Here is a 26,696-nt window from a genome sequence, read left to right on the forward strand (position 1 = left end):
AAGAAGTTGAAGATAAGACAAACGGATGGAAAGATATACCATGTTTATGTATTGGAAGAATTAATATTGTTAAAATGACCATACTACCCAACACAGTCTACAGATGCAGTAGACTACCTGACAAAAATACCAATGACGTTTTTCACAAAATTAGAAAAAATAATTCTAAAGTCTGCATGGAAACACAAAAGATCCCAGATAGCCAAAATCTTGAGAAATAAAAGCTAGTGTCATCAAAATAGCTTGATACCAGCACAAAAACAGACATTCTGATCAATGCAACAGAGTAGAGAGCCCAGAAATGAACCCACACTTATATGGGCAGTTAATCTACCACAAAAGAGATAAGAATACAGCGGAGGAAGGCTCTTCAATAAATGGTATGAGAAAAATGGACAGCTACACGCAAAAGAGTCAAACAGGACTACTCTCTCACACCATGCACAAAGATAAATTCAAAATTGATTAAAGACTTAAATATAAGACCTGAAACCATAAAACTTCTAGAAGGAAGCATAGGCAGTACACTGTTTGACATAGGCCATACTAATATTTGGGGGGATATTTTTCCTCAGGTGAGGGAAACAGAAGCAAAAACAAACATTTAGGACTACATCAAACTAAGAAACTTTTGCACAGAGAAGGAAAATGTCAACAAAACAAAAAGGTCAGCTACTGGATAGGAGAGAATATTTGCTCAACATCACTTAATCATCAGGGAGATGCAATTCAAGACCACAATGAGGTATCACCTCACACCCATCAGAATGGCTACTAAAGAAAAGACAACAAATAACCTTATTGGCTAGGTTGTGGAGAAAAAGGAGCCCTTGTACACTGTTGTTGGGAATGTAAATTGGTGTAACCACTATGGAAACAGTACGGAGAATCCTTTAAAAAATTAAAAATAGAACTACCGTATAAACTATGAGAGTTGGACCCTAAAGAAGGCTGAGCACTGAAGAACTGATACTTTTGAACTGTGATATTGGAGAAGACTCTTGAGATTCCCTTGGACTGCCAGGAGATCAAACCAGTCAACCCTAAAGGGAACCAACCCTGAATACTCATCGAAAAGACTGATGCTAAAGCTGAAGCTCCAATACTTTGGCCACCTGATGCAAAGAGTCAGCTCATTAGAAAAGACCCTGATGTTGGGAAAGATTGAAGGTAGGAGGAGAAGGGGACAGCAGAGGATGAGATGGTTGGATGGCGTCACTGACTCAATGAACATGAGTTTGAGCAAACTCTGAGAGATGGTGAAGGACAGGGAAGCCTGGCATGCTGCAGTCCATGGGATCACAAAGAATCAGACATGACTGAGTGACTGAATGACTGAACAACAAAAACCATATAAACTAGTAATTCCATCCTGGGTATTTATCTGAAAGTAACAAAAACACTAGTTCAAAAAGACCTATGTCCCCTTATGTACATTATAGCATTATTTACAATAGCCAAGATATGGAAGCAATCTAAGATTCCACTAATAGATGAATGCATAAATAAGATGTGGTATATGTAAGAAATGGAATATTATTCAGCCACGAAAAGAATGAAATCTTGCAATTTGCAACAACATAGAGGGTATTATGCTAAAGTGAAATGTCAGACAGAGAAAGACAAATGAATTCCCTTAAATATGGAATCTAAAAATCAAAACAAATGAACAAACATAACAAAACAGAAACAGAGTTACAGATACACAGAACAAACAGGTGGTTGCCAGAGGGGAGAGTAGAGGAGGCAGAAAAGAAATAAGTGAGGGAGATTAAGTGGTAAAAATTTCCAGTTGCAAAATAAATGAGTCAGGGGTATGAAATGTACAGTATGGAAGATACAGTCAATAACTCTGGCCTCCCAGAAATAGGCCTGGCAGAAGTGCAACCTTAAATCAAGGAGGCAGAGCTGAGACTGGGTCTAAATTTTTGAAATTAAAGTAGGTCTACATGTTATGTCTTTTCTTGTAAGTAAATGGAATTAGGCGCTAGGTTTCTGAAAAGTTCATTGTTGGGGGCCTAAGAGATTTGGAACCGTTTGCAGACCAATATGGTAAGTTCAGAGTTGATAGCATCCTTCTCTAAACAGGAGATCATGAGTAAGTTTTTGCCGGAGGGAGGTTGTTATGAACTTCTCATTATTATAGGTAAAGGATTTGAGGACCTGATAATAGTGAATCTAACAAAGTACACACCAATGGGAGAGTATGTGACCATACAAAGGATTAATCTAGAAGTTCTTTCCAATGAGATGGTGACATTCTTGCAGCGGGAGCTCCATGTCTCTAAGTTTCTCAGCCATCCCAATACCTTGCCATATCAAGCCACTTTTATTGCAGATAATGAGGTGTGGGTTGTCACATCATTCACAGCATATGGCTCTGCAAAGGCCATCTATACACACTTCGGTATGAATGAACTGGAAATTGCTTACAGTCTGCAGGGGGCGCTCAGGGTCCACGACACCCACCACTTGGGATGCGTGCACAGGAGTCAAAACCAGCCACTTACATCCTGATCCTAACAGCAGCTCAGCACGATCAGTCACTGGCAGTAGCAGCCCAGTACTTCCTCAAGTGCTAAATCAAGGTTCTGCCTTGGCTCAGCTCATAAGTCCTCTGGCAGAATCTTCAGGTTTATGTTGCCAAATTTGACATTGCAGTGTGAGAATCACAGCCTGTGAAGTGGCTGATGGCCACGTCCCCTTTAAAGATATGCCCGCCACCTAGATGCTGCTGGAGAAGCTGAACAGCACAATGTCCTGCCTGCTGGACACCAGCACCAACCTCCCTGAGGAGCTGACCATGAGCACCTCATATTCAGCCATTATGGCCTGAGTGACAACCTGGCCACCAGCACTCCCGGGACCTCCAATGGCGGCTCTCCATCCCACCCTTATCACCACAACTGCTCACCCCATTTCCTCCACTTCGTGGAGCAGTGCATTCAGTGCAACCCGGATATAAGACCAAGTGCCAGCTCCCTCATGAACAATTCTTCCTTTAAGCAGATCAAGTGACATGCCTCAGAATGTCTAACTTTGCCTAACTTTCTTCATCCTGTCACCCCCAAAACCAGTTCTGAAGGCCACTGGTCTCCAGATCACAGTGGAATCTTTGGCCTGGTACCAAACCTGGAAGAGCTGGAGGGGAAGACTGGGAGTGCTAAGCCTATGAAGAAGGTACACATTTTCCATCTGGGGCCATGTGAGCTTCTGGGACCCTTCCGGAGGGTTGGCCACATTCCCACCCTCCTGGGGGGCAGATTGGGCAGAAAGGACATTTCTGCCAGGAGGGCCTGCTGCTTGCTGACTAGGAAAGAAATTCCTAGACAGAAACTTTATTGCTCCAGGGCTTTTGAGACACAAGGGAATCCCAACAACCAGGGATCAAGAGGGGCCAAAGAGCTGATATTCCTGGTCCTGCGAGCTCAAGTGACCTGACCTCTTCAGAAGGAAAAGATGCTGTTCTGGCCAAGGGGGACTGAAGTCCAAGCCCAGGTTTTGACTCATCCACCCAGGGAACTGTGTGACTTCTTCCCACTCTGGCTTTCCTATCAGCCTCGTTCCATTCTTCTCCCCTGTTCTCAGATCCTATAGGTCCGTGGAGGGGCAAGTAATAAGATGCCCTCCCCTCAGAAAGGAAAGAAAAGTGAAGTTGCTCAGTCATGTCCAACTCTTTGTGACCCCATGGACTGTGACCTGCCAGGTTCCTCCATCTGTGGGATTTTCCAAGCAAGAATACTAGAGTGGGTTGCCATTTCCTTCTCCAGGGGATCTTCCCAACCCAGGGATCGAACCTGGGTCTCGCACATTGCAGGCAGACTCTTTATCACCTGAGCCACCAGGGAAGCCTCCCTCCCTTCAGACAGCTCCTAGTGACTGAAGGGAAGGGTATTTTTTCTTTTTAAAGCACTAGGTTAAGGCTAGGGCAGTCCATCCTCATCCTCGTTTTCGCTGGGGCCCTGACACCTAAAACCTTCCTTTGGTTCATCTGTGTAGCTCAGTCCTTTCCCAACAAGAGTCCGTGTTACCGCCTCCTGCCAGCTGCCACGGTGCTTCTTCCAACAGCCATGATGCCTTGCCTAGCTTGAGGGCCTAAGTCTTTATGCCATGTTACATGCATTGCCGGAACAGATGAAAGCTTCCAAAGATTCCAAAAAGAAAACCTCTGTGATATCCTTACAAGGTGACATACTGTAACTAGACTTTTATTTGTGGTCATTTTAAATTTTAAAAATATCAAGTCACTTTGTTGTATAACAGGAACTAACATAGTGTTATAGGTCAATTATACTTCAAAAACAAACAAATTCATAGAAAAAGAGATCAAATTTGTGGTCACGAGGGGGTGGATAGAAGGCAAATTGCATGACAGTGATCAAAAGGTACAAACTTCCAGCAGTAAGGTAAATAAGTACTCAGGATGTATACACGTTAAATATAATTAACATTATAATACGTTATATATGAAACAGAATAAATTCTGAGAATTCTCATCACAAGGAAAAAATTTTCTACTTCTTTAATTTTGCATCTCTATGAGACGATGTGATAATCTTATTGTGATAATCATTTCACTATGTATGCTTTACACCTTAAACTTATACAGCACCAAACATCAATTATTAATATATCTCAATGAAGGTACTAAAAAGAAAAATCACCCAATTTCAACTGATGGGCTATGAGTGAAGTTTAGTGGGGACAGGAAATTAAATTGACCCTACAATTTAATTGTAATTTAAATGACCCTGGGTCACGCATGCTGTGCTCAGCCACTTCAGTCGTGTCTGACTCTTTACGACCCTATGGACTGCCTGCTGAGGTCCTCCATCCATGGAATTATCCAGGCAAGAATACTGGAGTGGGTTCCCAAGCCCTCCTCCAGGGGATCTTCCCAACCCAGGGATCCAACCTGCATCTCTTAAGTCTCCCGCATTGGCAGGAGGGTTCTTTACCACTAACGCCACCTGGGAAGCCCCACAGGTGGATCTTTTGAGGTCAGCTCAATGTACTGTTGTTGGGGCTGCCACTGCTGAAAGTGTAATTAGTACTGAAGTTTGTACAGGTTTGTACTGTGAATGCCCATAAATGTCAGAGGGGATTCACTCATTCAGAGACTGCTATGTGTATAGAGTTGATTCCTGAACCCTCTAGACAACCCAGAAGAAAGCCCATAAGCTTCCAAAAAGAGAAAGGGAAATAGGAAAAAGTCGATTCTACGGCTGCGATTACTCAGAGATCAGTTTCCTGCACAACAGCACCACCTTTCGGACATAGTCGGTACCTCCCTTTTGGCCTCTTTTTTTTTTTCTTTTTGGCTGTGCCATGCAGCATGCGGGATCTTAGTTCCTCAACCAGGAATCGAATGAATCTGTGTCCCCTGCAATGAGACAGCGGAATCTTAACCACTTGACTGCCGGAGAAGTCTCTCTTTTTGGAACCTCCTAATTTCTTACTTCCTGACCCACGCTCAGTCGTGTCCAACTCTTTGCAACCCGATGGACTATAGCCCACCAGGCACCTCTGTCCATGGGGATTCTCCAGGCAAAAATACTGCGATGGGTTGTTGTGCCCTCCTCCAGGGGATCTTCCCCTCCAAGGGGTGGAACCCAGGTCTCCCACATTGTAGGCAGACTCTTTACCATATAAGCCACCAGGGAAGCCCAACTGATCCATAGAGGTCTATGTGACTAGGGATGGGTAAACTTGGATCTGGGCTTCCCCAGTGGCTTAGATGGTAAAGAATCTGCCTGCAATATGAAAGATACAGGTTTAATCCCTGGGCTGAGAAGAACCCGTGGAGAAGGAAATGGCAGCCCACTCCAGTATTCTTGCCTGGAGAATTCCATGGACAGAGGAGCCTGGCAAGCTACAGTCTATGGGATCACAAAGAGCTGGACACAACTGAGTGACTAACACACACACACACATAAATGTGGACTTGGTGGCTATCTATGGAAAGACAAAAAAAGGCCTTGCTCAGACAGTTCAGTCACTCAGTCATGTCTGACTCTTGGTGATCTCATGGACTGCAGCACACCAGGCCTTCCTGTCCATCACCAACTCCCAGAGCTTGCTCAGACTCTTGTCCATCGGCATGAGTCTGCAATGAGTCGGCAATGCCATCCAACCGTCTCATCCTCTGTCATCCTCTTCTCCTGCCTTCAATCTTTCCCAGCATCAGGGTCTTTTCCAATGAGTCGGTCCTTCACACCAGGTGGCCAAAGTATTGAAGTTGCATTTCCTTTAGTATTGACTAGTTGGATCTCCTTGCAATCCAAGGACTCTCAAGAGTCTTCTCTAACACCACAGTTCAAAAGCATCAATTCTTCGGCGCTCAGCTTTCTTTATAGTCCAACTCTCACATCCATACTTGACTACTGGAAAGACCATAGCTTTGACTAGATGGACCTTTGGTTTGCAAAGCAATGTTGTTGCTTTTTAATATGCTGTCTAGATTGGTCATAGCTTTTCTTCCAAGGAGCAAGTGTCTTTTAATTTCATGGTTGTAGTCACCATCTGCAGTGATTTTGGAGCCCAAGAAAATAGTCTGTCACTGTTTCCATTATTTCCCCATCTATTTGCCATGAAGTGATGGGACTGGATGCCATGGTCTTAGTTTTCTGAATGTTGAATTTTAAGCCAACTTTTTCACTCTTCTCTTTCACTTTCATCAAGAGGCTCTTTAGCTCCTCTTCACTTTCTTCCATAAGGGCAGTATCATCTGCATATCTGAGGTTATTGATATTTCCCCTAGCAATCTTGATTCCAGCTTGTGCGTCAACCTGCCTGGCATTTCAATGTATTCTGCATTTAAGTTAAATAAGCAGGGTGACAATATACAGCCTTAATGTACTCCTTTTCCAATTTGGGACCAGTCCGTTGTTTCCTGTCTGGTTCTAACTGTTGCTTCTTGACCTGCACACAGATTTCTCAGGAGGCAGGTCAGGTGGTCTGGTATTCCCATCTTCTGAAGAATTTTCCACAGTTTGTTTTAGTCAAAGGCCTTGCTCGTCAAATGGAAATGCTCTATAGTAAGTCCCCTACATACAAACCTTCATATTGCAAACTTTCAAACATGCAAATATGCACTCTATGTACAATCAGGGGTCTGGTGTACACTGTCACATGCAGGTATCCTCTATGAGTGGCTGTGCCTTTGTGTACTTTACTGCACAGTACTGAATAGAGTACAGTAGGACAATATCTGTATTTCAAGGCCAGGATGCCCAAAAGCAAGTGTAAAATCAGCAGTGATGTAGCTGGTGCTGCTAAGAAGTGCCAAGCAATAACAAAGGAAACAAAAGTGAAAATAATTGAGAATGGAGCAAGGCAAAGAGATGGTAGACACTGCTAATTCTTATAACATGAATCATTCAACCATTGGCACAGTCCTAAAGAACAGGGACAAGATCATGGAACATGTGAAGTCTGCTGTGCTAATGCTGTCAACAATAATATTGAAGAAGTGTGGAAGTGATGAAGGAAATGGAGAAACTTCTCGGTGTGTGGATGCAGGATAAGCATCTGTGTCGAGTCCTGCTCAGCTTAATGCTGATTCAAGAGAAAGCTAAAAGATTTTATGAAGATCTGGAGAAGAATCATGGTGAAGAATCATAGTGCACATCTATTCCTGCCAGCCATGACTGTTCTCACCAGTTCAAGGCTAGAGCCAACCATAAGTAAGTAGCAAGGTAGCAAGTGCAGATATGGTAACTGCCTAGGAATTTCCTGAAACACTTTGAGAAATTACTGATGAAGGTATGTGTTTATCCGACCAGCTTTTAATGTGAATGAGACGGGACTGTCCTGGAAGAGGATGCCAGACTGAAGTTACATCAGTAAGGAAGGAGGAAAAGATGATGCCAGGCTCTAAAGCAGTAAAGGATAGGCTAACTCTGTTGTTTGGTGGCAATGCTGCTGGGGATATGAAGCTGAAGTTGCTCTTCCTTCATCCTTCAGACAACTCAAGAGCACTTCCTATTGTGTGGAAGAGTAATGCCAAAGCCTGGGTTACACAGGCCATTTTTTCTGGACTGGTTTTTTCAGGACTTTATCCTATTTTCCGGGATATTATCCCTGGGGTACGGAAATATTACTTGGAGAAGGACATCCCATTCAACATTCTTTTGCTACTCAACAATGCTCTGAGCCACCCCCATTCACGGATGACTTTCATCCCGATGTTGAAGTAGTGCATCTGCCACTGAATACAGTGTGGCTCATCCAACCGAGGGATCAAGGAGTTATAGGGACTTTCAAGAAATATAATTTATGTCACACTTTTCATCAAGCAGTAAGGGTGAGTGATAAATGAGGAACAACTTTGTGACAATTTGGAAGAACTATAGCATCTACAAGGCCATAAACAAAATCGACTTTGCTTAGCATGAGGTTACAACCATCACCATGACTGGGGTTTGGAAGAACCTTTGCACAAAGTTTGTTCACAATTTTTGTGGATTTGAGAAGGTGGATGAGGAGTCAAAAGAGGTCTTCAGCAACTTAGTGACCTTCAGCAAGAAGCTGGAGCTAGGTCTTCAAGAGGAGATGACTTCATTAAACTCCTTGTGTGCAGCCTGAGGAGCTTGCTAATGAAGACCTGATGGAATAGGAGGCCTAAAGAAAGAATGAAGAGAGACGAGAGAAAGAAGAAGTAACTGAAGAACCAAAGAGATGCATGATGCAGGAAATGGCAAGGGGATTTTCTTCATTTGAAAAGACACTGTTAATTTTTGAGGCACCGGACCCAAATGCAGAATGGTACATGAAGGTTGCAGCAGCCATTCAGAATGCAATCCAGTGTTAAAGGGTCATCTATGAAGAGAAAAAAAAGAGCTACTACCCAGATATCCCTGGATCATTTTTTCAAGAGGGTAGATTGAACTGAATCCAGCAAAGAACCCAAACCTGTGCCGTCAATATCAGGTATGAGTGAGATTGCATCTTGCCCTCTTCAGCTCTACCACCTTCTCTCCCTCCTCCAGTCAGTAAGTCTTCTTGCCTGTTCACTTGATGCCAGCCACTGTGTGCCAACTGTTATACTCTACTACTGTGCCTTTCAAGATTTTCCCTGGTGGCTCAGTCGGTAAAGATTCTCCTTGCAATGAGGGAGACTCAGGTTCAATCCCTGGATTGGGAAGATATTCTGGAGAAGGAAATGGCAACCTACTCCAGTATTTTTGCCTGGAGAATTCCATGGATAGAGGAACCTGGTGGGCTACTGTCCATGGGGTCACAAAGAGTCAGACACGACTGAGTGACTAACACTTTGTACCTTTCAAGGTACTGTACTATGATTCAAAATATTTTCTTTATTTTCTGTGTTTGTTCTTTTATGTATTATTTGTGTGAAAAGTATTATAAACCTCTTACGTGTGGTACAGTAATGGTATTACATTACAGTAATACAGTATGGTATTATATCGTGCATTGTGTTAGTTGGTTACCAAGGCTAATGCTGTTGGATTTACAAACAAATTGGACTTGTGAATGTGCTATCAGAATGGAACTCATTTGTATGTAGGAGATTTGCTGTATTTAGGAGCATACCTGACCTAGTTCTAACATTATCTGGGTTTTACATGAAAGGGTGGCAGTAATCCCTTTGGGGAAAACTTTATTCCTCACTTCATCACCCAGAGCATAAGTGCTAGCTCAACGGGGCCCTCAATTCACAGAGGATCTGCTAAGTGCCTGCTTGGTTCATTGGTGTTTCAGCTGACACCAGCGATGTCCATATTCAACCTCAGCACCAGCTATGCAGAATCAGAACCAGGCATAGTCATTCTGTTCAATGGGCATCACTCAAGGCAGTGCTCATAGTTCTGGCCATACCTCCCCTGTTGAAACTTAGTACATTTTTACTGCCTTTTGTAGTTGCCAATGGCCTAACTGTCTTGTCTGCAAAACTGGCAAGTTGAAGACATTCTCTTTGGAACTACAAACTGTGGCAACAAATTCAGCTGCCAACCAGATAATCTGGCTCTCACGGAGATGCCCATGGTTAAGGGCCCTTCTTTAATAAGATCAACTTAAATCATGCTGCTGATCCAGCCTGTACCACCCATATAACCACCATGACTGCCTGGATCCATCATTGCACCAGATGTGGCAACACATCCACCAGCATGAATGGGGCACAAAGTAAAGAACTATATGTTTCTGATGCAGAAAGCACCACTTCAAACAGACTTGTGACACCTCTCAAAAGTTAAGCTGTTTGTCTTATAGTAAAGAGGCGACACTGCACAGGGCATTGTTCCCCCTACTCCTGAATGACTGACTATCCCAGACCTTTGACCCCTCCTCTGGACTACCACTGGTGCCTCACTACTCTGGGGCACATTTTCAAGTTACAGTGTTGCTGTTATAGTTTGATTAGGAGACTATGGCCTCACCATTGTAGCCCTTGTAACTAAGCCATGTTGTTTTTGACTTTCAGGTCATCCACTGCCTAGCAACAATGCACACTTTGTTGCAAAAGCCGCCCAACAATGAGCCAATAGTCAAGTATCCAATGGCTATGCCATACTCACTACGATCTGCCAGTGTCCTGTATTACTGAGCACTGGAATGGCCTCCTCAAAAATATACTCAATCAAAACCTATGCGATGCAGCAAAAGCACTTCTAAGAGGGATGTTTATAGCAATATAATCCTACCTCAAGAAACAAGAAAAACATTGAATAGACACCTAATTTTATACCTAAAACAACTGGAAAAAGAAGAACCAAAAAACCCCAAAATTAATAGAAGGAAAGAAATCATAAAGATTGGAGCAGAAATAAATGAAAAAAAAATGAAAGAAACAGTAGTAAAGATTAATCAAACTAAAACCTGATTCTTGGAGAAGATAAACAAAATTGACAAACCTTTAGCCAGACTCATGAAGAAAGAAAGAGAGAAGAATCAAATTAACAAAATTAGAAGTGAAAATGGAGAGGTTACAACAGACGTTGCAGAAATACAAAGGATTGTAAGAGACTATTATGAACAACTATATGGCAGTAAAATAGGTAACCTGAAAGAAATGGACAGATCCTTAGAAAAGTTCAATCTTCCAAGACTGAACCAGGAAGAAATAGAAATTATGAACAACCCAATTACAAGCACTGAAATTGAAGCTGTGATCAAAAATCTCCCAAAAAACAAAAGCCCAGGACCAGATGGCTTCACAGGAGAACTCTATCAAACATTTAGAGAAGAGCTAATGCCTATCCTTCTAAAACTCTTTCAAAAGATTGTAGAGAAAGGAACACTTCCAAACTCATTCCACGAGGCCACCATCACCCTGATACCAAAACCAGACAAAGACAACACAAAAAAAAGAAAACTACACGCCAATATCACTGATGAACATAGAAGCAAAAATCCTCAACAAAATTTCAGCAAACAGAATTCAGCAACACATCAAAAAGCTCATACACCATGATCAAGTTCGGTTTATTCCAGGGATGCAAGGATTATTCAATATACACAAATCAATCAATGTGATATACCATATTAACAAATTGAAAGATAAAAACCATATGATAATTTCAATAGATGCAGAAAAGGCCTTTGACAAAATTCAGCACCCATTTATGATTAAAACTCTTAAAAAAAATGGGCATAGAAGGAGCCTACCTCAACATAGTAAAGGCCATATATGATAAGCCTACAGTAAACATTATTCTCAATGGTGAAAAACTGAAAGCATTTCCCTTAAGATCAGGAACAAGACAAGGGTGTCCACTTTTGCCACTATTATTCAACATAGTTCTGGAAGTCCTAGCTACAGCAATAAGAGAAGAAAAAGAAATAAAAGGAATCCAGATTGGAAAAGAAGAAGTAAAGCTCTCACTGTTTGCAGATGACATGATACTGTACACAGAAAACCCTAAAGATAGTATCAGAAAATTACTAGAGCTAATCAGTGAATTTAGCAAAGTTTCAGGATACAAAATCAAATACACAGAAATCACCTACATTTCTATATGCTAACAGTGAAAAATGAGAAAGAGAAATTAAGGAATCAATCCCATTCATCATTGCAACAAAGAATTAAATATCTAGGAATAAACTTACCTAAGGAGACAAGTGAAGAAGGCTGAGCGCCGAAGAATTGATGCTTTTGAACTGTGGTGTTGGAGAAGACTCTTGAGAGTCCCTTGGACTCCAAGGAGATCCAACCAGTCCATTCTGAAGGAGATCAGCCCTGGGATTTCTTTGGAAGGAATGATGCTAAAGCTGAAACTCCAGTACTTTGGCCACCTCATGCAAAGAGTTGACTCATTGGAAAAGACTCTGATGCTGGGAGGGATTGGGGGCAGGAGGAGAAGGGGACGACAGAGGATGAGATGGCTGGAGGGCATCACTGACTCGATGGATGTGAGTCTGAGTGAACTCCTGGAGTTGGTGATGGACAGGGAGGCCTGGCATGCTGCGATTCATGGGGTCACAAAGAGTCGGACACAACTGAGTGACTGAACTGAAATGAACTGAACTGAACTGAAGGAGACAAAAGAACTGTACACAGAAAATTATAAGACACCAATAAGAGAAATCAAAGTTGACATAAATAGATGGAGAGATATTCCATGTTCCTGGGTAGGAAGAATCAATATTGTAAAAATGACTATACTATCAAATGCAATCTACAGATTCAATGTGATCCCTATCAAATTGCCAATGGCATTTTTCACAGAACTAGAACAAAAATTCCACAATTCATGTGGAAACACAAAATACCCCGAATAGCCAAAGCAGTCTTGAGAAAGAAGAATGGAGCTGCAAGAATCAACCTTCCTGGCTTCAGATTATACTACAAAGCTACAGTCATCAAGACAGTATGGCACTGGCACCAAAAAAAAAAAAAAGAAAGAAAAAAAGAAATAGAGACTAATGGAACAAGACAGAAAGCCCAGAAATAAACCCATGCACCTATGGGTACCTTATTTTTGACAAAGGAGGCAAGAATATACAATGGGGCAAAGATAGCCTCTTCAATAAATGGTGCTGGGAAAACTGGACAACTACATGTAAAAGAATGAAATTAGAACACTTCCTAACACCATACACAAAGATAAACTCAAAATGGATTAAAGACCTAAATGTAAGACCAAAAACTATAAAACTCTTGGAGGAAAATAGGCAGAACACTCGATGACATAAATCAAAGCAAGATCCTCTATGATCCACCTCCTAGAGTAATGGAAATAAAAACAAAAGTAAACAAGTGGGACCTGATTAAACTGAAGAGCTTTTGCACAGCAAAGGAAACTATAGGCAAGGTGAAAAGACAACCCTCAGAATGGGAGAAAATAATAGCAAATGAAACAACTGACAAAAGATTAGTTTCCAAAATATAGAAGCAGCTCATACAACTCAATACCAGAAAAACAAACAAACTAATCAAAAAGTGGGGAAAAGACCTAAACAGACATTTCTCTAAAAAAGATATACAGATGTCTAACAAACACACAAAAAGATGCTCAACATCGCTCATTATTAAAGAAATGCAAATCAAAACTACAATGAGATATCACCTCATACTGGTCAGAATGGCCCTCATCAAAAAGTCTACAAACAATAAATGCAGGAGAGGGTATGGAGAAAATGGAATGCTCTTGCACTGTTGGTGGGAATGTAAATTGATACAGACACTATGGAAGATGGTATGCAGATTCCTTAAAAAAAAAAGGAATAAAACTACCATATGACAAAGCAATCCCACTCCTAGGCATATACCATGAGGAAACCAAAATTTAAAAAGACACATGTATCCCCGTGTTCATTGCAGCACTATTTACAATAGCTAGAACATGGAAGCAACCTAGATGTCCATTAATAAATGAATGGATAAGGAAGTTGCAGTACATATACACAACGGAATACTACTCAGCCATAAAAAGGAATACATTTGAGTCAGTTCTAATGAGGTGGATGAACCTAGAACCTATTACATAGAGTGAAGTAAGTCATAAACAGAAAGATAAATATATTCTAATGCATATATACAGAATCTAGAAAAATGGTATTGAAGAATTTATTTACAGGGCAAAAATGGAGAAACAGACATAGAGACTAGACTTATGGACATGGGAAGAGGGGAGGAGAGGGTGAGATGTATAGAAAGAGAAACATGGAAACTTACCTTACCATATATAAAATGGACAGCCAATGGGAATTTGCTGTATGGCTCAGGAAACTCAAACAGGGGCTTTGCATCAGCCTAGAGGGATGGGATGGGGAGGGAAATGGGAGGGAGGTTCAAAAGGGAGGGGATATATGTATACCTATGGCTGATTCATGTTGAGGTTTGACACAATACAACAAAATTCTGTAAAGCAATTATCCTTCAATAAAAAATTAATTAATTAAAAATAAACAAACTCAAAACACTTCTGACTACTTCCTTCATCTCCTTTTGGTCCACACACCCTACTGCTACATGCTCAGTCTTTGTTGCCATGTTGAGGCTTTCACTAGTTGAAGCAAATGGGGGCCACTCTTCGTTGCGGCACTTGGACATCTCATTGTGATGATTTCTCTTATTGCAGAGCACAGGCTCTAGGTATGTGGGCTCAGTAATTGTGGTGCATGAGCTGAGTTGCTCCAAGGCATGTGGGATCTTCCCAGACCGGGGATCAAACCCATGTCCCACTGCATTGGCAGGAGGACTTCTAACCACTGGACCTCCAGGGAAGTCTCTTGAGTTTCTGTTGATAGTGTGTGCGTGCATGCTAAGTCACTTCAGTCATGTCTGACTCTTTGTGACCCTATGGACTGTAGCCTGCCAAGTTCCTCTGTCCACAGGATTCTCCAGGCAAGAATACTGGGGTGGGTTACCATTTGCTTCTCCAGGTCTATTGATAGTAGCCTTAATTAAATTCTGATTGAGACAGATTGAGCAGATTTGGTCTCAGTCTCTATTTAATCAGATTAATGAGAGTGGTGAATGGAGTGGTATATTCACGTAAATAGTCAAGTTCAGCCAACAATGTGTAGGTCAATTGTTGAGAGAGTTTAGATGCCATAGACCTTGTGCATCACTGCACATTTTTATGGGGCATGCAAAGAATATAAGGTCTTGAGCACTCTGCCTGCACTATTTCTCAGGGTGTGTGTGCAGACAGCAATCTTGAGGAATAAAGCAATCTCTCTCTCCAGGACAAAGAGCTTGCTTATTGTCTTCTATAAAAGAAGTGGGTTCCCCATTCTCCTGTTCCTCAAATGCAAAACAAACCCACTGTATGCAGGGCATCCACAGGGCTCCTTCACATTGTTCCTATGGGACTTGGGAGTGGGAGCAAGAGAAACTGATGAAAACAATGCTTTTGCTACTTGCTGTGCTTTGAGTACTTTGCTGTTCTTTGTCTCTGATCCAGGAATCTCATGTCTTCTACCAGAATTCATGAAATGGTAACAGGTAAATCAATTAGCTTGAAAGTGGGGCAAAGTCAAATTCCAAGTAGTTACATGTAGTGAGGTGAAAGAATAAACAGTAGCTGCCAGAAAGGGCCTTTAGAAGAAAGGGTGTCTTAGGGTGTTGCTTTAGTCTGCTCAGGCTGCCATAAGAAAATACCAAAGACTCGGTGGCTTAACCAAAGAGATTTATTTTCTTACAGTGCTGGAGGCTAGGAAGCTCAGGATCAAGGCACTAGTCAATTCAGTTTCTGGTGAGTGAAACTGAGCTGCTGCTGCTGCTGCTGCTAAGTCGCTTCAGTCGTGTCTGACTCTGTGCGACCACATAGACGGCAGCCCACCAAGCTCCCCAATCCCTGGGATTCTCTAGGCAAGAATACTGGAGTGGGTTGCCATTTCCTTCTCCAATGCATGAAAGTGAAAAGTCAAAGTGAAGTGGCTCAGTCGTGTCCGACTCTTAGCAACCCCATGGACTGCAGCCTACCAGGCTCCTCCATCCATGGGATTTTCCAGGCAAGGGTACTGGAGTGGGGTGCCATTGCCTTCTCCAGTGAAACTGAGCAGGAGCCTACAAAGCCTCCCCAGTGGCAGATTGCTCTGTGTTCCCCTGTTCCTGTTTGTAAAAAAAATAAGAAAAAGAAGAGGGTTTTAGTCACCTAGGCCTTCCCTGAATTCCAAGGAGCAGACTCACATAGTTACTAGTCAGAGAAGTGAGGGAATGCAGAGAATAAAGGAAAATCAGTCAAACAAGAAAAGTAATAACTTAAGCAATAGTTCAGCTGTAAAACAGGCACAGGACCCCTAGTTGCTTCTCAAGGGGTAAAGATAACAATCTGACACATATTCTTGAGTTGTTTTACTCAAGTTGTTTTACACCCCCCTCCCAACAGAAACTGCTGACCACAAGCATAAAGACCTCAGACTTGTTAGAATCAGGAGATAAATGACAAAGATTCTTGAAACATCCTGCTACCTCACCACTAACCAATCAGAAGAATTTCCATGAGCACATCATGCACCTTGCAACCCTCACCCCAATGTTGCCTTTAAAACCTCTTCCCTAAAAAACGTTAAGGAGTTTGGGTCTTTTGAGCATTAGCTACCCATTCTCCAATAAAGGCTGTACTTTCCATCACCACACTCAAATGTCAGTAGATTTGCTTTGCTTCACACCAGGAGAGCAAATCTGAGTTCAATCTGATAACATGATGACTCTCTTCCTGGCTTGCAAATGACTGCTTCCTTGCTGTATCCTCACATGAGGCAGAAAACTCTGTTATTTCTTCCTCTTCTTATAATGACACAGTCCTATCAAGTCAGGACCATCCTTTGACCTTTGACCATCATTTGACCTTTATCCTCTCCTCACAGGGCCTGTCTCTGAATCTAGTCACATTGGAAGCTAGGGCTCCAACATATGAATTTCCAAGGGACATAAACATACAGTCTATAACAGGTGACATCAGGTTTCAGTTAAGGCTAGAGATGAGAGAAACCATTTAAAGAAATGTTGAGAATATGAGGAAATTGGCTAATTAGAAAGAAGGGTTCAAAGAGTGTGGCAGATGTTTTGGGGGTGAAGAAGCGGTCAAGATGAGTCAGGGCCAAAGAGGAATAGTATGAGACTGAGTATGTGAGTACCTAACTGTTCCTACTCAAATCCAGATCCTAAGGGAAGATTTAGTAGCCTTCGTCCCTGCTGACTGAAGCTCATACAATTGCGGGGGGCAGGGGGCGGGGGGCGAGGGCAATATATATATATATATATATACATATATATATATATATATATATATACACACTATCATTTCAAATTTTCCACCACTGCTTGTGGGTAGCTAAGGGGCAGCCCTTCAGGGATACTGCTGGTGATATTACAGCTTTAGGTGAGAAACCTGCAGTTAGTTCCTGAACCTTCTCTGAAAGATGGAGTGTGAACAAAGGGTCAGCCCTGTGGAGATCTTGCTCCACAGGAGAATGGTTCCATTCCTCTTCCTCAATGGGGACTGAAATTGAGACTGGTTGTCTTCGAGATGGTTTGTGTTTGGAAAGGATGTGGACAACTTGGAATATTGAGGGGACACACAGCCTTTGCTCCAGCCCAGAGACTGAATGAAGGTGGGAGTACAACACTCCTGACCAAGTGACCACCAGTACTTGTATCATTATATAAGACTGAGTAACTCAGCCTCAATGTGGGCAATAGGATGATGAATCATCTTGAGGTCAAATAACACCTGTAGTGCAGGTTTCCCTAGAGCAGCTGAAGAGACCTCAGGAGACAAAAGACAGTAAGGCTAAGAGCTGGGGCATGCCCACCAAGAAGCCTTTTGTGATGGCCCTAGCCATTTTTGTTTCTTCCTAGAACAATGTGAACAGTCATATCTAGTGCATGCTTTAGTTTTTACATTCTTCCTATATTTTCATTCCCATCAGGCAAGGGAAGTTGATATGAAGTGGATCCAAGTGCTGAGCTAACACTCTGGAGCCTCCAGGGGGCGCTATGGCCCAACACAGTCTGGCCAAGGGCGCTTCTGCCTAATACACCCCTTTGGATTTGTTTTCTATGGTGTTGCACTCTAACTTTTAGAGAAAGGAGGGGGTTCTGCCGATTTTTAAAATATTGTTTTAAGGCCCACGCCTACAGGAAAGAGCCCAAGAGCCTCAGCATGGAATCCTAAGCACAAGCGTGATGCTCCAGGTGCTAAAAGCTTCTACTTTGAAGCAAGTGCTATAAACCCACTCATTCAGCTCTGCTAGTCTTTATAGATGTTGATCCTCTGCCCAAGACTGCTTCTCCCCTCTCAGGCTCAGGCCCTTTTGTGCTGGTCCAAGTACTGGCACCTGCATCTTTTCCAGCAGCTCAGGTCACTCTGGAGTGACACTGAGGACTTACACATCTCCCACCACCACACTGTGGCACCCATAAGGACGGCCTGTGTTTTAGGCTTTGCTTATTATCTAGCACCAGGCACATGACAAGAGCCCTCCCTGTGGGATGAGCACAAATGTCCATGATGGAGAAGGATGAGGTCAGAGGCTCTGGGCTGGTGGTCTATGGTGAGCCTCTGCCTGGGCCAGAAAGACATTCTCTATCAATTTGGGCTTGTTCAATGCCCAGCCAGGACACACCAGGCCAGAATGTGGGGAAGGGGGCATAAATGTCTCAGCCATCGGGTCAAGGGCAGGATGATTTCTGGGCCAGAAACTAAGAGGAATGAAATCTGAAAGGGAAGATTCTCTGGCAGCCTTGGACCAGCATCTTCCATCACCACCACCCCTCCAGCTCTCTGTGAACACAGCTACAACAGGCCCCCAAAGCCCTTTCTCATGAAGCTACAACAGTTTCAGAGAATTTTGTCAAAGGAACTAAGATAAGTAATACAAAATAAAAACAAAGAGTTCCAAGAAACAGACTTGCTGGATCTAAAGCAGAAATACCTAATTCTGACACCAAAAACTGACCCAAAATTTGCCCAGTGGCTTTCTACTTGCTGGGTCCAATTGGTACCCTCATCACCTAGGGCCACAGATGAAGAGCTGGTTTGTTGGGAATGGGCATGAGTGTGGCCTGGGCACGTGGAGATGAAGCAGTCCCAACTCCAGCTCAAGGGCAGATCTACTTGGGAAAGGGTCGCTCCCTGGAAGCAGGAGCGCCCCTCCTCCCCATGGGTCAAGGCCAGCTCTGTCCTCACCAATGGGTGTTCAGGGCCAACAGAAGCAGATGGAGGCCCACACTAGGACACAGTTTCCTCAAAGATGGCCTCTGAGACTATGGAAAAGCCTGAGTTCTCTGAAAGAAAGGAAGAAGGGAGCAGCACACAGCAGGCTGGGGCACACCCAGGGATAAGAGGAGAGATGGTATGCTTTGGTCATCAGGATGGCCTTCTCAAGTGTGTGAACAAGGCAGGCGCAGAGCTCGGTGCTGCATGGGGGTCAGAGGGCCTGAGGCAGAGAGGAACAAACAGCAGCAGAGCTGGAAGGGAGCCAGACTATGCGGGTTTCAAGAGTGGCTTGCTGGGTGCTGACAAGGCAGCCTTGGTGGAGTGTGCCTGTGGACTTTCTTAGAAACAGGAGGGGCACAAGTTGGAGGAGGAGGAGGCGGGGACAAAAGGAGGGTTCTTTCAAGAATGAGGAGGTCTGAGCAGAGGAAAGAAGGAGGATCAACAATCAGACAGATCAGATGGAACAACATCAGGAGGTGCAGAAGAAGGGACTGAGCAAAGAGGTCTCTAAGCCCACATGCTTCTCTGGGACACAGTGGGGGGAAAAGGATGGGTGAGAAGACTGAGAAAGGAGGAAAAACATGGACAGCTGAGAAAGACAGCAGGATTCTGCCAAGATTCCCTGTAATCTCTCCAGTAAATAACAGGTAGGCTGTCTGCTGGAAATTTAGAGCCAGAGGCAGGTTTGAAGGTTGGGGAGAGGGTTGGAGCAAGTATGGAACAGCCTTGGGGGTTTCTCTAGAGCACTGCTTCTCAAGTGTAATGTGCATGCCAGTCACCTGGGATCATGGTAAAAAGTAGGTTCTGATTTAGCAGGTCTGGGCAAGGATTCTGCATTTCTAACAAGCTCTCACTAATGCTGAAGCTGCTGGTCGAAGGACCACATTGGGAGGAGCAAGGATTTAGAGTCAGATAAGGTGAACTCCGGGAGTTGGTGATGGACAGGGAGGCCTGCTGGTGCTGCTGCTGCTGCTGCTAAGTCGCGTCAGTCGTGTCCGACTCTGTGCGACCCTACAGACGGCAGCCCAACAGGCTCCTCTGTCCCTGGGATTCTCCAGGCAAGAATACTGGAGTGGGTTGCCATTCCCTTCTCCAGTGCATGAAAGTGAAAAGTCAAAGTGAAGTCGCTCAGTGGCGTGCTGCAATTCATGGGGTCGCAAAGAGTCAGACACAATTGAGAGACTGAACTGAACTGAACTGAAGGAGGTGGAGAAAAAGACTGGCAAAAGAATTCATCTTCGGGGGAGACTACCTTTGATAATCTCACCTGGGGTAAAAACTGAGACCTTGAGAAGTCTGAGTGGGAGTGACAGCCCTGGCAGGTGAGGGAGCCTGGAGAGAGAGAGAGATGGTAGAGGACAGAGGTCAGGAAGGGAGGTGCAGGGGGAGGGGTGTGCCCCTAGAGTGGTAGGAAGCTCAGCAGTGGCTCTGGACCTCATTTGGATCCTTATGGGGTGGACCACTAACTGCACATCTGGAAGCCCCCCAAAAGAGGATGGGAGTCAGCTGGGACAGAAAAGAGATATTCCAGGGGTGTCTGAATGAAGCAGCAGGCTGGACAGGCCACCCCCATGCTCTTTTGCAGGAAAGTGCTGGACTCTTTCTGAGCTTGTTTAAAGCTTGGCCAGGACACACCAGGCCAAAATGTGGGGAGAAGGGTAGAAATGGCTCAGCCCTGGGATCAAGGGTGAGATGATTTCTGGGCCGGGAACTAAGAGGCATGAAATCTAAGAGGGAAACTTCTCTGGCTGGGGAGCAAGAAGAAATGAATCTTAACTCAGTATCCAACTCTCATCAAAACCTAAGAGGTGTTTGAAAGGCAGAGGTTGGAAACAAGAATGCTTTCGTTTTAGGCAAGTCACGGACTGAACTAAGTGTGGCGGGTGCAGCGACTGCGTTCTGCCCGTCCGGGGCCCAGCAAGGGAAAAAGGTTTGAGACCCAGGCTGAGGTGAAACCGAGGTCAGGGGAAAGGCGGGAAGGACGGCCCGGGAGAGCAAAGAACATCAAGAGTAAAAGCTGGAAGGCGTCGAATTGAGCGGCAAGTGCAGGAACTGGGCATCAGCGCCGAGTGAGGCGGGCACTTGGGAGACGAAGATAGCGGAGACCAAGCCGGGGCTTAGTCCAGTGGCGACCTAGAGGCGGCGGCGGATTCTGAGCGCGGGGCCGCTGGCTCCTCTGGCTTCGGCCGGGCTCCCCCACCGCGCAGGCCCGTGTGCTCCTTGCCTGGGCCTCCCGGGTCCACGCTGGTCCCTCCAGTCCCTTCCCGCGGCCTCGACCAGGCCGCAGACCCTAGCGTAGGCGACCGACTCGCCAGGGTCCGCCCCGCCGCGGCGGCCCGGGCCCGGCCGCTCCTCCCCCGATGATGTCACGTCCCTGGCCGCCCCTCGGCCGGCCGCGCCGCCCCGCCCCCGCCTCCCCCGGCCCCCAGTCCCCTGGGCCCGCCCGCTCCCGCCATCCCTCCTCCCGCCCGCGCTCCCTCCCTTCTGCTCCCGCTCCCCAGGGAGCGGCGGCGGCGGCGGCGGCGGCGGCGGGATGGCCCGGGCCCGCGGCCAGGCCCCGGGGAGCGGCGGGCGGCGGCGGCCGCGGCGGGGCAGCGCGGGAACCGGCCCCCGGGGGGAGTCGGCGGGGCTGCTACTGCTGCTGCTCCAGGTGCTGCCGCCCGGGGCTGCGGCAGGGCCGGGGCGCCGGGGCACGCGGGGCGCCGGCGGTGTCTGCTGGCCCAGCGCTGCCCCTGCCTTTCCTCGGGACGCGCGGCTGCTCCTGTTCCTGCCGCCGCCGCCGCCGCCGCCGAGCTCCGCGCCCGCAGCATCCTCCTCCCGGATGGTAATCAGCGCCCCGCGCCGGCGCCGCGGGCGGGCGGGCGAGCGGGGGGTGGGGGCGGCGAGGGGAAAGGGCGGGCAGCCCCGCGCCCCCGCCTCGCCTGAGACAGTTCCCGGGGCCTCGGGCCCCCCACCCCCTCCGACGACCGCGGCCCTGGGCAGCCGCCAGAGCGCGCCTCTGCGCGGACCGCCTGCCGGCTCCGCTCCTCGCCCTCCCCGCCCCGCGCGCAGTCCGCCCGCTGGAGCTCAGGCCGCGGGGAAATCCCTCCATCTCCCCGCCCCGCACCCGGGGAGGGGAGGGGACAGCGCTTGCGGACCCGCTTTCTCCGAGGGAGCGCCCAGGAGGCTGGCGCGCACTGAGTGGCCGGGACGGCCGCTGCTTGCACTCCTGCAGTCGCCGGGTGCCGTTAGGCGCGCGGAGCTAGGACGCCCGGCAGCCTCGGCGGGATCGGATCCCCGGCGGTGAGGGCGCCCACTGACTGCGCGCCCTTATGTTCCCTGCTCAGGACGCTCTGCCCCGCGGCGGGCTGAACCTGAAGGAGGAGCCGCTGCTGCCCGCGGGCCTGGGCTCGGTGCGCTCCTGGATGCAGGGCGCGGGCATCCTGGACGCCAGTACCGCGGCGCAGAGGTAAGCGTTCGGATGCGACTCGGCGCGCTCCGGTTGGACGGCTCCGTGCCGCCTTCGCTCAGCTTGCTGAACTGCTGGGGCGAGGGGTTGGACGGAGCCCTAACTCTGCACTGTCCCAGCAAGCTCTTGCGCCCACCCTGCCCTGAGCGCCTGTGCTTCTTCCAGAGCATGGGGGAGGGGGCAGCCGGGGCGGGGCTTCTGCCTCCACTCCTGGATGTCCCGACTCTGATTTCTGACTATCGCTCGCGTGCCCAGTGGTCCATGGCTCAAGAGGAGGAATTCTCCCGGCTCCCCGCAGTCCCCCAGCAACCAGTCGTCAAGGAATTGCTGACCCTTCCTTCTCAGGCAGCTTAAGTGCCCCTCCTTGTCCAGTTCCACGGATCTCTGCCAGGAAAGGCACAAAACCCAGCCACCTTACTGCTTTCTATAATCCCTCAGAGTTGGAGGATGGGGGTGTGCGGGAGCCGGCGAAGCGGCTGCAGGCTGAAGAGTGGGGAAGACATGAGGTGGGCAATCGGCTTGGTGGAATGATCGGGACTGAGGATGGGGCAGGTTCGCCAGGTGTTTTTCTAGCGGGTCCTACCCAAGGCAAGGGGTCCCTAGGAACCCAGCGCCCACGCCCATCTCCTCTGACTCCTCTGCAGGAGTCTGCGCAGGAGCCTGGGTGGGGGATGGACTCCTGGATTTAGAAAGGAAGTATAAAGGTTTATGGACCCGCCCCCCCCCCCAACACCTGGGCTCCGGGCTTTTTGTATCCCCAGTTGTGAACAAGGGGAGGGGACGTTGGACATCCTACTTGGAGATCTCAGTGGCTGGGACTAAGGAGGTGGTGCCTCTGCAGACACCTGCGGCACATGGGAGCTGAACTTTCCAGAGGTCTGAGCAACTGCTTGTCCAGCCGCTGGAAAGGATTCTGCTGGGAGGTTTCAGGGCAGACCAGATCTGAACGCCAGCCACACATTCACATCCCCAGTCCTGTTCAGGGGATACCACCTCACCACCAACCCCTACCTAACCTCTTAACAGACACACACTTTGTTTCATGTTCAAACTGAATGGTGTTCCTGCGCTCCTGTCCTTTCATGACTGTCCAGAGGGAGCACTGGGGCTTCTCTCCCGAGCTCACCTCTTCGGGAAGAGAAGGGATCTTGTCTTTGAATCAATTTCCATACTTTCGCTCATGATATAACTATATTCCAGGGAAAAAAATGAAAATAGAAAACAAAAACCCCCCTCTCTAATACAACAAACTGTCAATATTTTAATGTATTTCCTTCCCACTGACATATTTTTTTTCTTGTGTTATACATACAGTTCTGTATCCTGCTTGTTTTTCTGTTGGTTCTGGTTTTTCATTTAACTTGTGGCGGTTTAATCACTAAGTCATGTCCGACTCTTGTGACCCCATGGACTGTTAGCCTGCCAGGTTCTTCTGTCCATGGGATTCTCCTGGCAAGAATACTGGAGTGGGTTGCTGTTTCCTTCTCCAGGGGATCTTCCTGACCCAGGAATTGAACCCAGGTCTCCTGCATTGCAGTCAGAGTCTTTACCGACTAAGCTATGAGGAAAGCCCTCATTTAATTTGAGGGGGTCAATTTCTTTGTCTTTTTCTCCATCACTGGCTGTGTGGTGAGAGCTCCTTGTAGGAGTGGATGGAGGGTTCCATTAGGGCCTCAGGGTTTATGGTTCCTATTTGTCTCTGACCTTCCCCTCTGACCCTGCCAGCAGGTTTGATTAGGAGGAAGCCCTTGTATCCTGTGCAGGTTCAGGAAGTGTGGAGATGAGGCTCCTCCCACAAGATGGAGCATTAGCAGTGTTGTCTGCACATAGGAAAGAGATCTTGAGTAAGGGGGACGTGTCCAGTCTGAGTCCTCAGGGCTACATCACCAGGACTAAGAATGCCCACCCTCCCACCCCCAATTTGGAGAGAGGCATTTCTTCAGGCCTGACTGCTTATCTCTAAGTCCTGAGACTTCTCTGTCTCAGAACACGGATTGGGAGTCCCCACACCTTTGGTTGCCTCTGGGCTCCAAGGAGAGCAGGTTGGGGGGATACTCCTTTCTTACTCTTCCTGCGGTGCCATCATCTCACCGGTTGGCTCTTGATCCTTCTTCAGTCCTCTGTTTGGGTCTTTTCATCCTAAAACCACAATGACAGAAATTCCTTTCCCTGCCCTGACCTTCTTCCACCTCCACAGGCTCCGCTCCCTCTGTCTCAGAAGAACTTGCCCTGGAACATTCCCTGCAAGGCTGCCTGAGGTCTGACAGCTGTCTTTGCTGTGTTCTATGCCTTCACCCCATAGCCACCTGTTTGTCAGGGCTTCTGGATGGTCCCTCCATATCCTATTCCGAATCCCAGCGCCCACGGCCAGCTCTTAACCATGACACATACTCAACACAAAGATGTGCCCTCCAAGACTTTCCTCCCTGGCCTGAAGTTAACCTACCCAGTGTATCACTTCAGCCTGCCAGTCCACTGCCCTAGCCTCTCACCACACGCCCCCGCCCCTCAAAGCATCTGCCACACAGGGGGCCAAAGAAGATTTCCAAAGAACTTTTCTCTGATCGTGTCCCTCCCCAATTAAAAACTTCAGTGACCGCCCCCCGCCTCCCCAATTCCTCCCAGACACTGAGCATTCAAGGCCCGTCACAGTCCGATTTGATCCCAAGCTTCCTCTCAGCCTCTGTGTGACACTCGGCATTCAACAATGTCTCCTGAAACAGTTCCTTTCCTCCCAGGACCCATTCACACACTGGATAACATTTTACAACCTCTGGGACCCTCCCCCTAGCACCTGCTCTCTCTGTGCTCTCTCACTCAGCCAAGGGGAGTAGTTCTGGGTACTGTCTAAGGATGCTTGTCACAGGCCAAAGTCAGCTATGCCCTGCTGTCCTGGACTTCCTTGCCCAGCCAGCCTACACCTTCCTTTAGGGCCTGGATGGTGGTCCTCGGCACCAGGCTTGAGCAGTCAGTGGGGTAACGAGTATCTGCTAAAGGAAGCAGGAGTGTGTGTTAGAAGGTTACCAAGTCTGTTTTGGTTAGACTCCCCTGTTCACATTGATGGTCCACCTGATCGCAGGAACCAGGCACTGGAACAGCTACTGCTGCCCAGCTTTGCAGCACCAAGGTTTTTCAGAAGGAGGAGAAGGCCCAGAGCCTGCTAAGATCAGTAAGGGAAGATCTGCCAACAGGAAGGAAAGTTCTGGGTGAAAGAGAGGTAGGAGAAAAGAGAGGCTGTGTACCATACCCTGGAGGTGATAGGGAAGGCTGGAGCATTGGGCTGGCAGGGTCTTCCCAGTGGGGAACTCTGCCCAAGAATCCCTGGCTGTTGCCATGACCATCCATCCCCTGGTCCAACAGGACTTTATCTCAGAGACCCATACCCCAGCCCTAGCCCACCTTCTCTGGACTCCACAAGCTCCTGCTGGGGTGCCCAGCACAGAAGCAATTCAGTTCTCCTCTCCTGATATGACTCCCAGCCTGGGTAGACTCCTGGAGGACCAAGGCTAGCCCTCCCCCGTGAGCTGGTCCCAGAACACCAGCAGCGCCCTGAAAGGGAAGCCAACTGGGGCTGCCTTTCCTGTAAGTAGCTGCAGGCTAGCCTCCCTGCTAGGAAATGCTTTTGTTTGCTTTAATAATTAATAGCCATTCCTCAGCCTGGGACCTGGCAGGCAGGCCTGTGGGTGGGTGGCGAGGGGGTGGGCAGAGAGAAGCAGGGTGGACTGTCTTTAGGTAGAAGCAAGAGCAAGAGGAAGCATGGGAGAGCTAGCTAGTGAGTTTTGTTCCCAACTCTCCTCCCCCAGTCCAGGGGCCTTGGGGCTGAGAGAATTTCCTGGGGCAGATAAGCAGAGGCCCTCTGGGATAGTGGGAGTAGGGGATATGAAGCAGCCCCAAAGCATCATCTCTACCTGGCCCTTCTAGACACAGGTCCTGGGCAGCTGCCTCTAGGCACCGGGTCCTCCTTCTGCCTGTACTGTCCTAGGCTCAGGGCAGGGCTAGGCCAATAGATCTTGGCTGAGGCCAGGAATGCCAGGCCCAGCCTGATGATTATCAGCAGTCACAGGGACCCAAGGGACGCCTGCAGGGAGAGCTGGGGCCTGTGAAATGCTTGG

The 26,696-nt window shown here is 47.1% G+C and overlaps 1 protein-coding gene and 1 pseudogene across 12 annotated transcripts in view; both read left to right on the plus strand.

The window, feature by feature from the left end:
- Window positions 1-1,954: 1,954 nt before the first annotated feature.
- Window positions 1,955-3,083, plus strand: LOC147360666 (STE20-related kinase adapter protein alpha-like; annotated as a pseudogene).
- Window positions 3,084-19,537: 16,454 nt separating this feature from the next.
- EBF4 (EBF transcription factor 4) overlaps window positions 19,538-26,696 on the plus strand; it is a 59,787-nt gene continuing 52,628 nt past the window's right edge. For 3 of the 12 annotated variants that reach the window (XR_015139318.1, XM_086333121.1, XM_086333122.1), the window contains exons 1-2: window positions 19,538-19,783; window positions 22,463-22,584. Coding sequence is in view for 7 of the 12 variants with exons in the window: in XM_086333121.1 (XP_086189247.1) it covers window positions 22,541-22,584 (44 nt within the window). In the remaining 5 variants the exon portion in view is untranslated. Of the gene's footprint in view, window positions 19,784-21,588; window positions 21,961-22,462; window positions 22,585-26,696 lie in introns of those variants that run through there. The other 9 variants (XR_015139316.1, XM_086333118.1, XM_086333115.1 and 6 more) reach the window with 7 other exon arrangements.

Source organism: Bos grunniens, chromosome 13, assembly GCF_055505025.1.
Source record: "Bos grunniens cultivar Pamir isolate PY7600 chromosome 13, Bosgru_T2T1.0, whole genome shotgun sequence".
Taxonomy (NCBI): domain Eukaryota; kingdom Metazoa; phylum Chordata; class Mammalia; order Artiodactyla; family Bovidae; genus Bos; species Bos grunniens.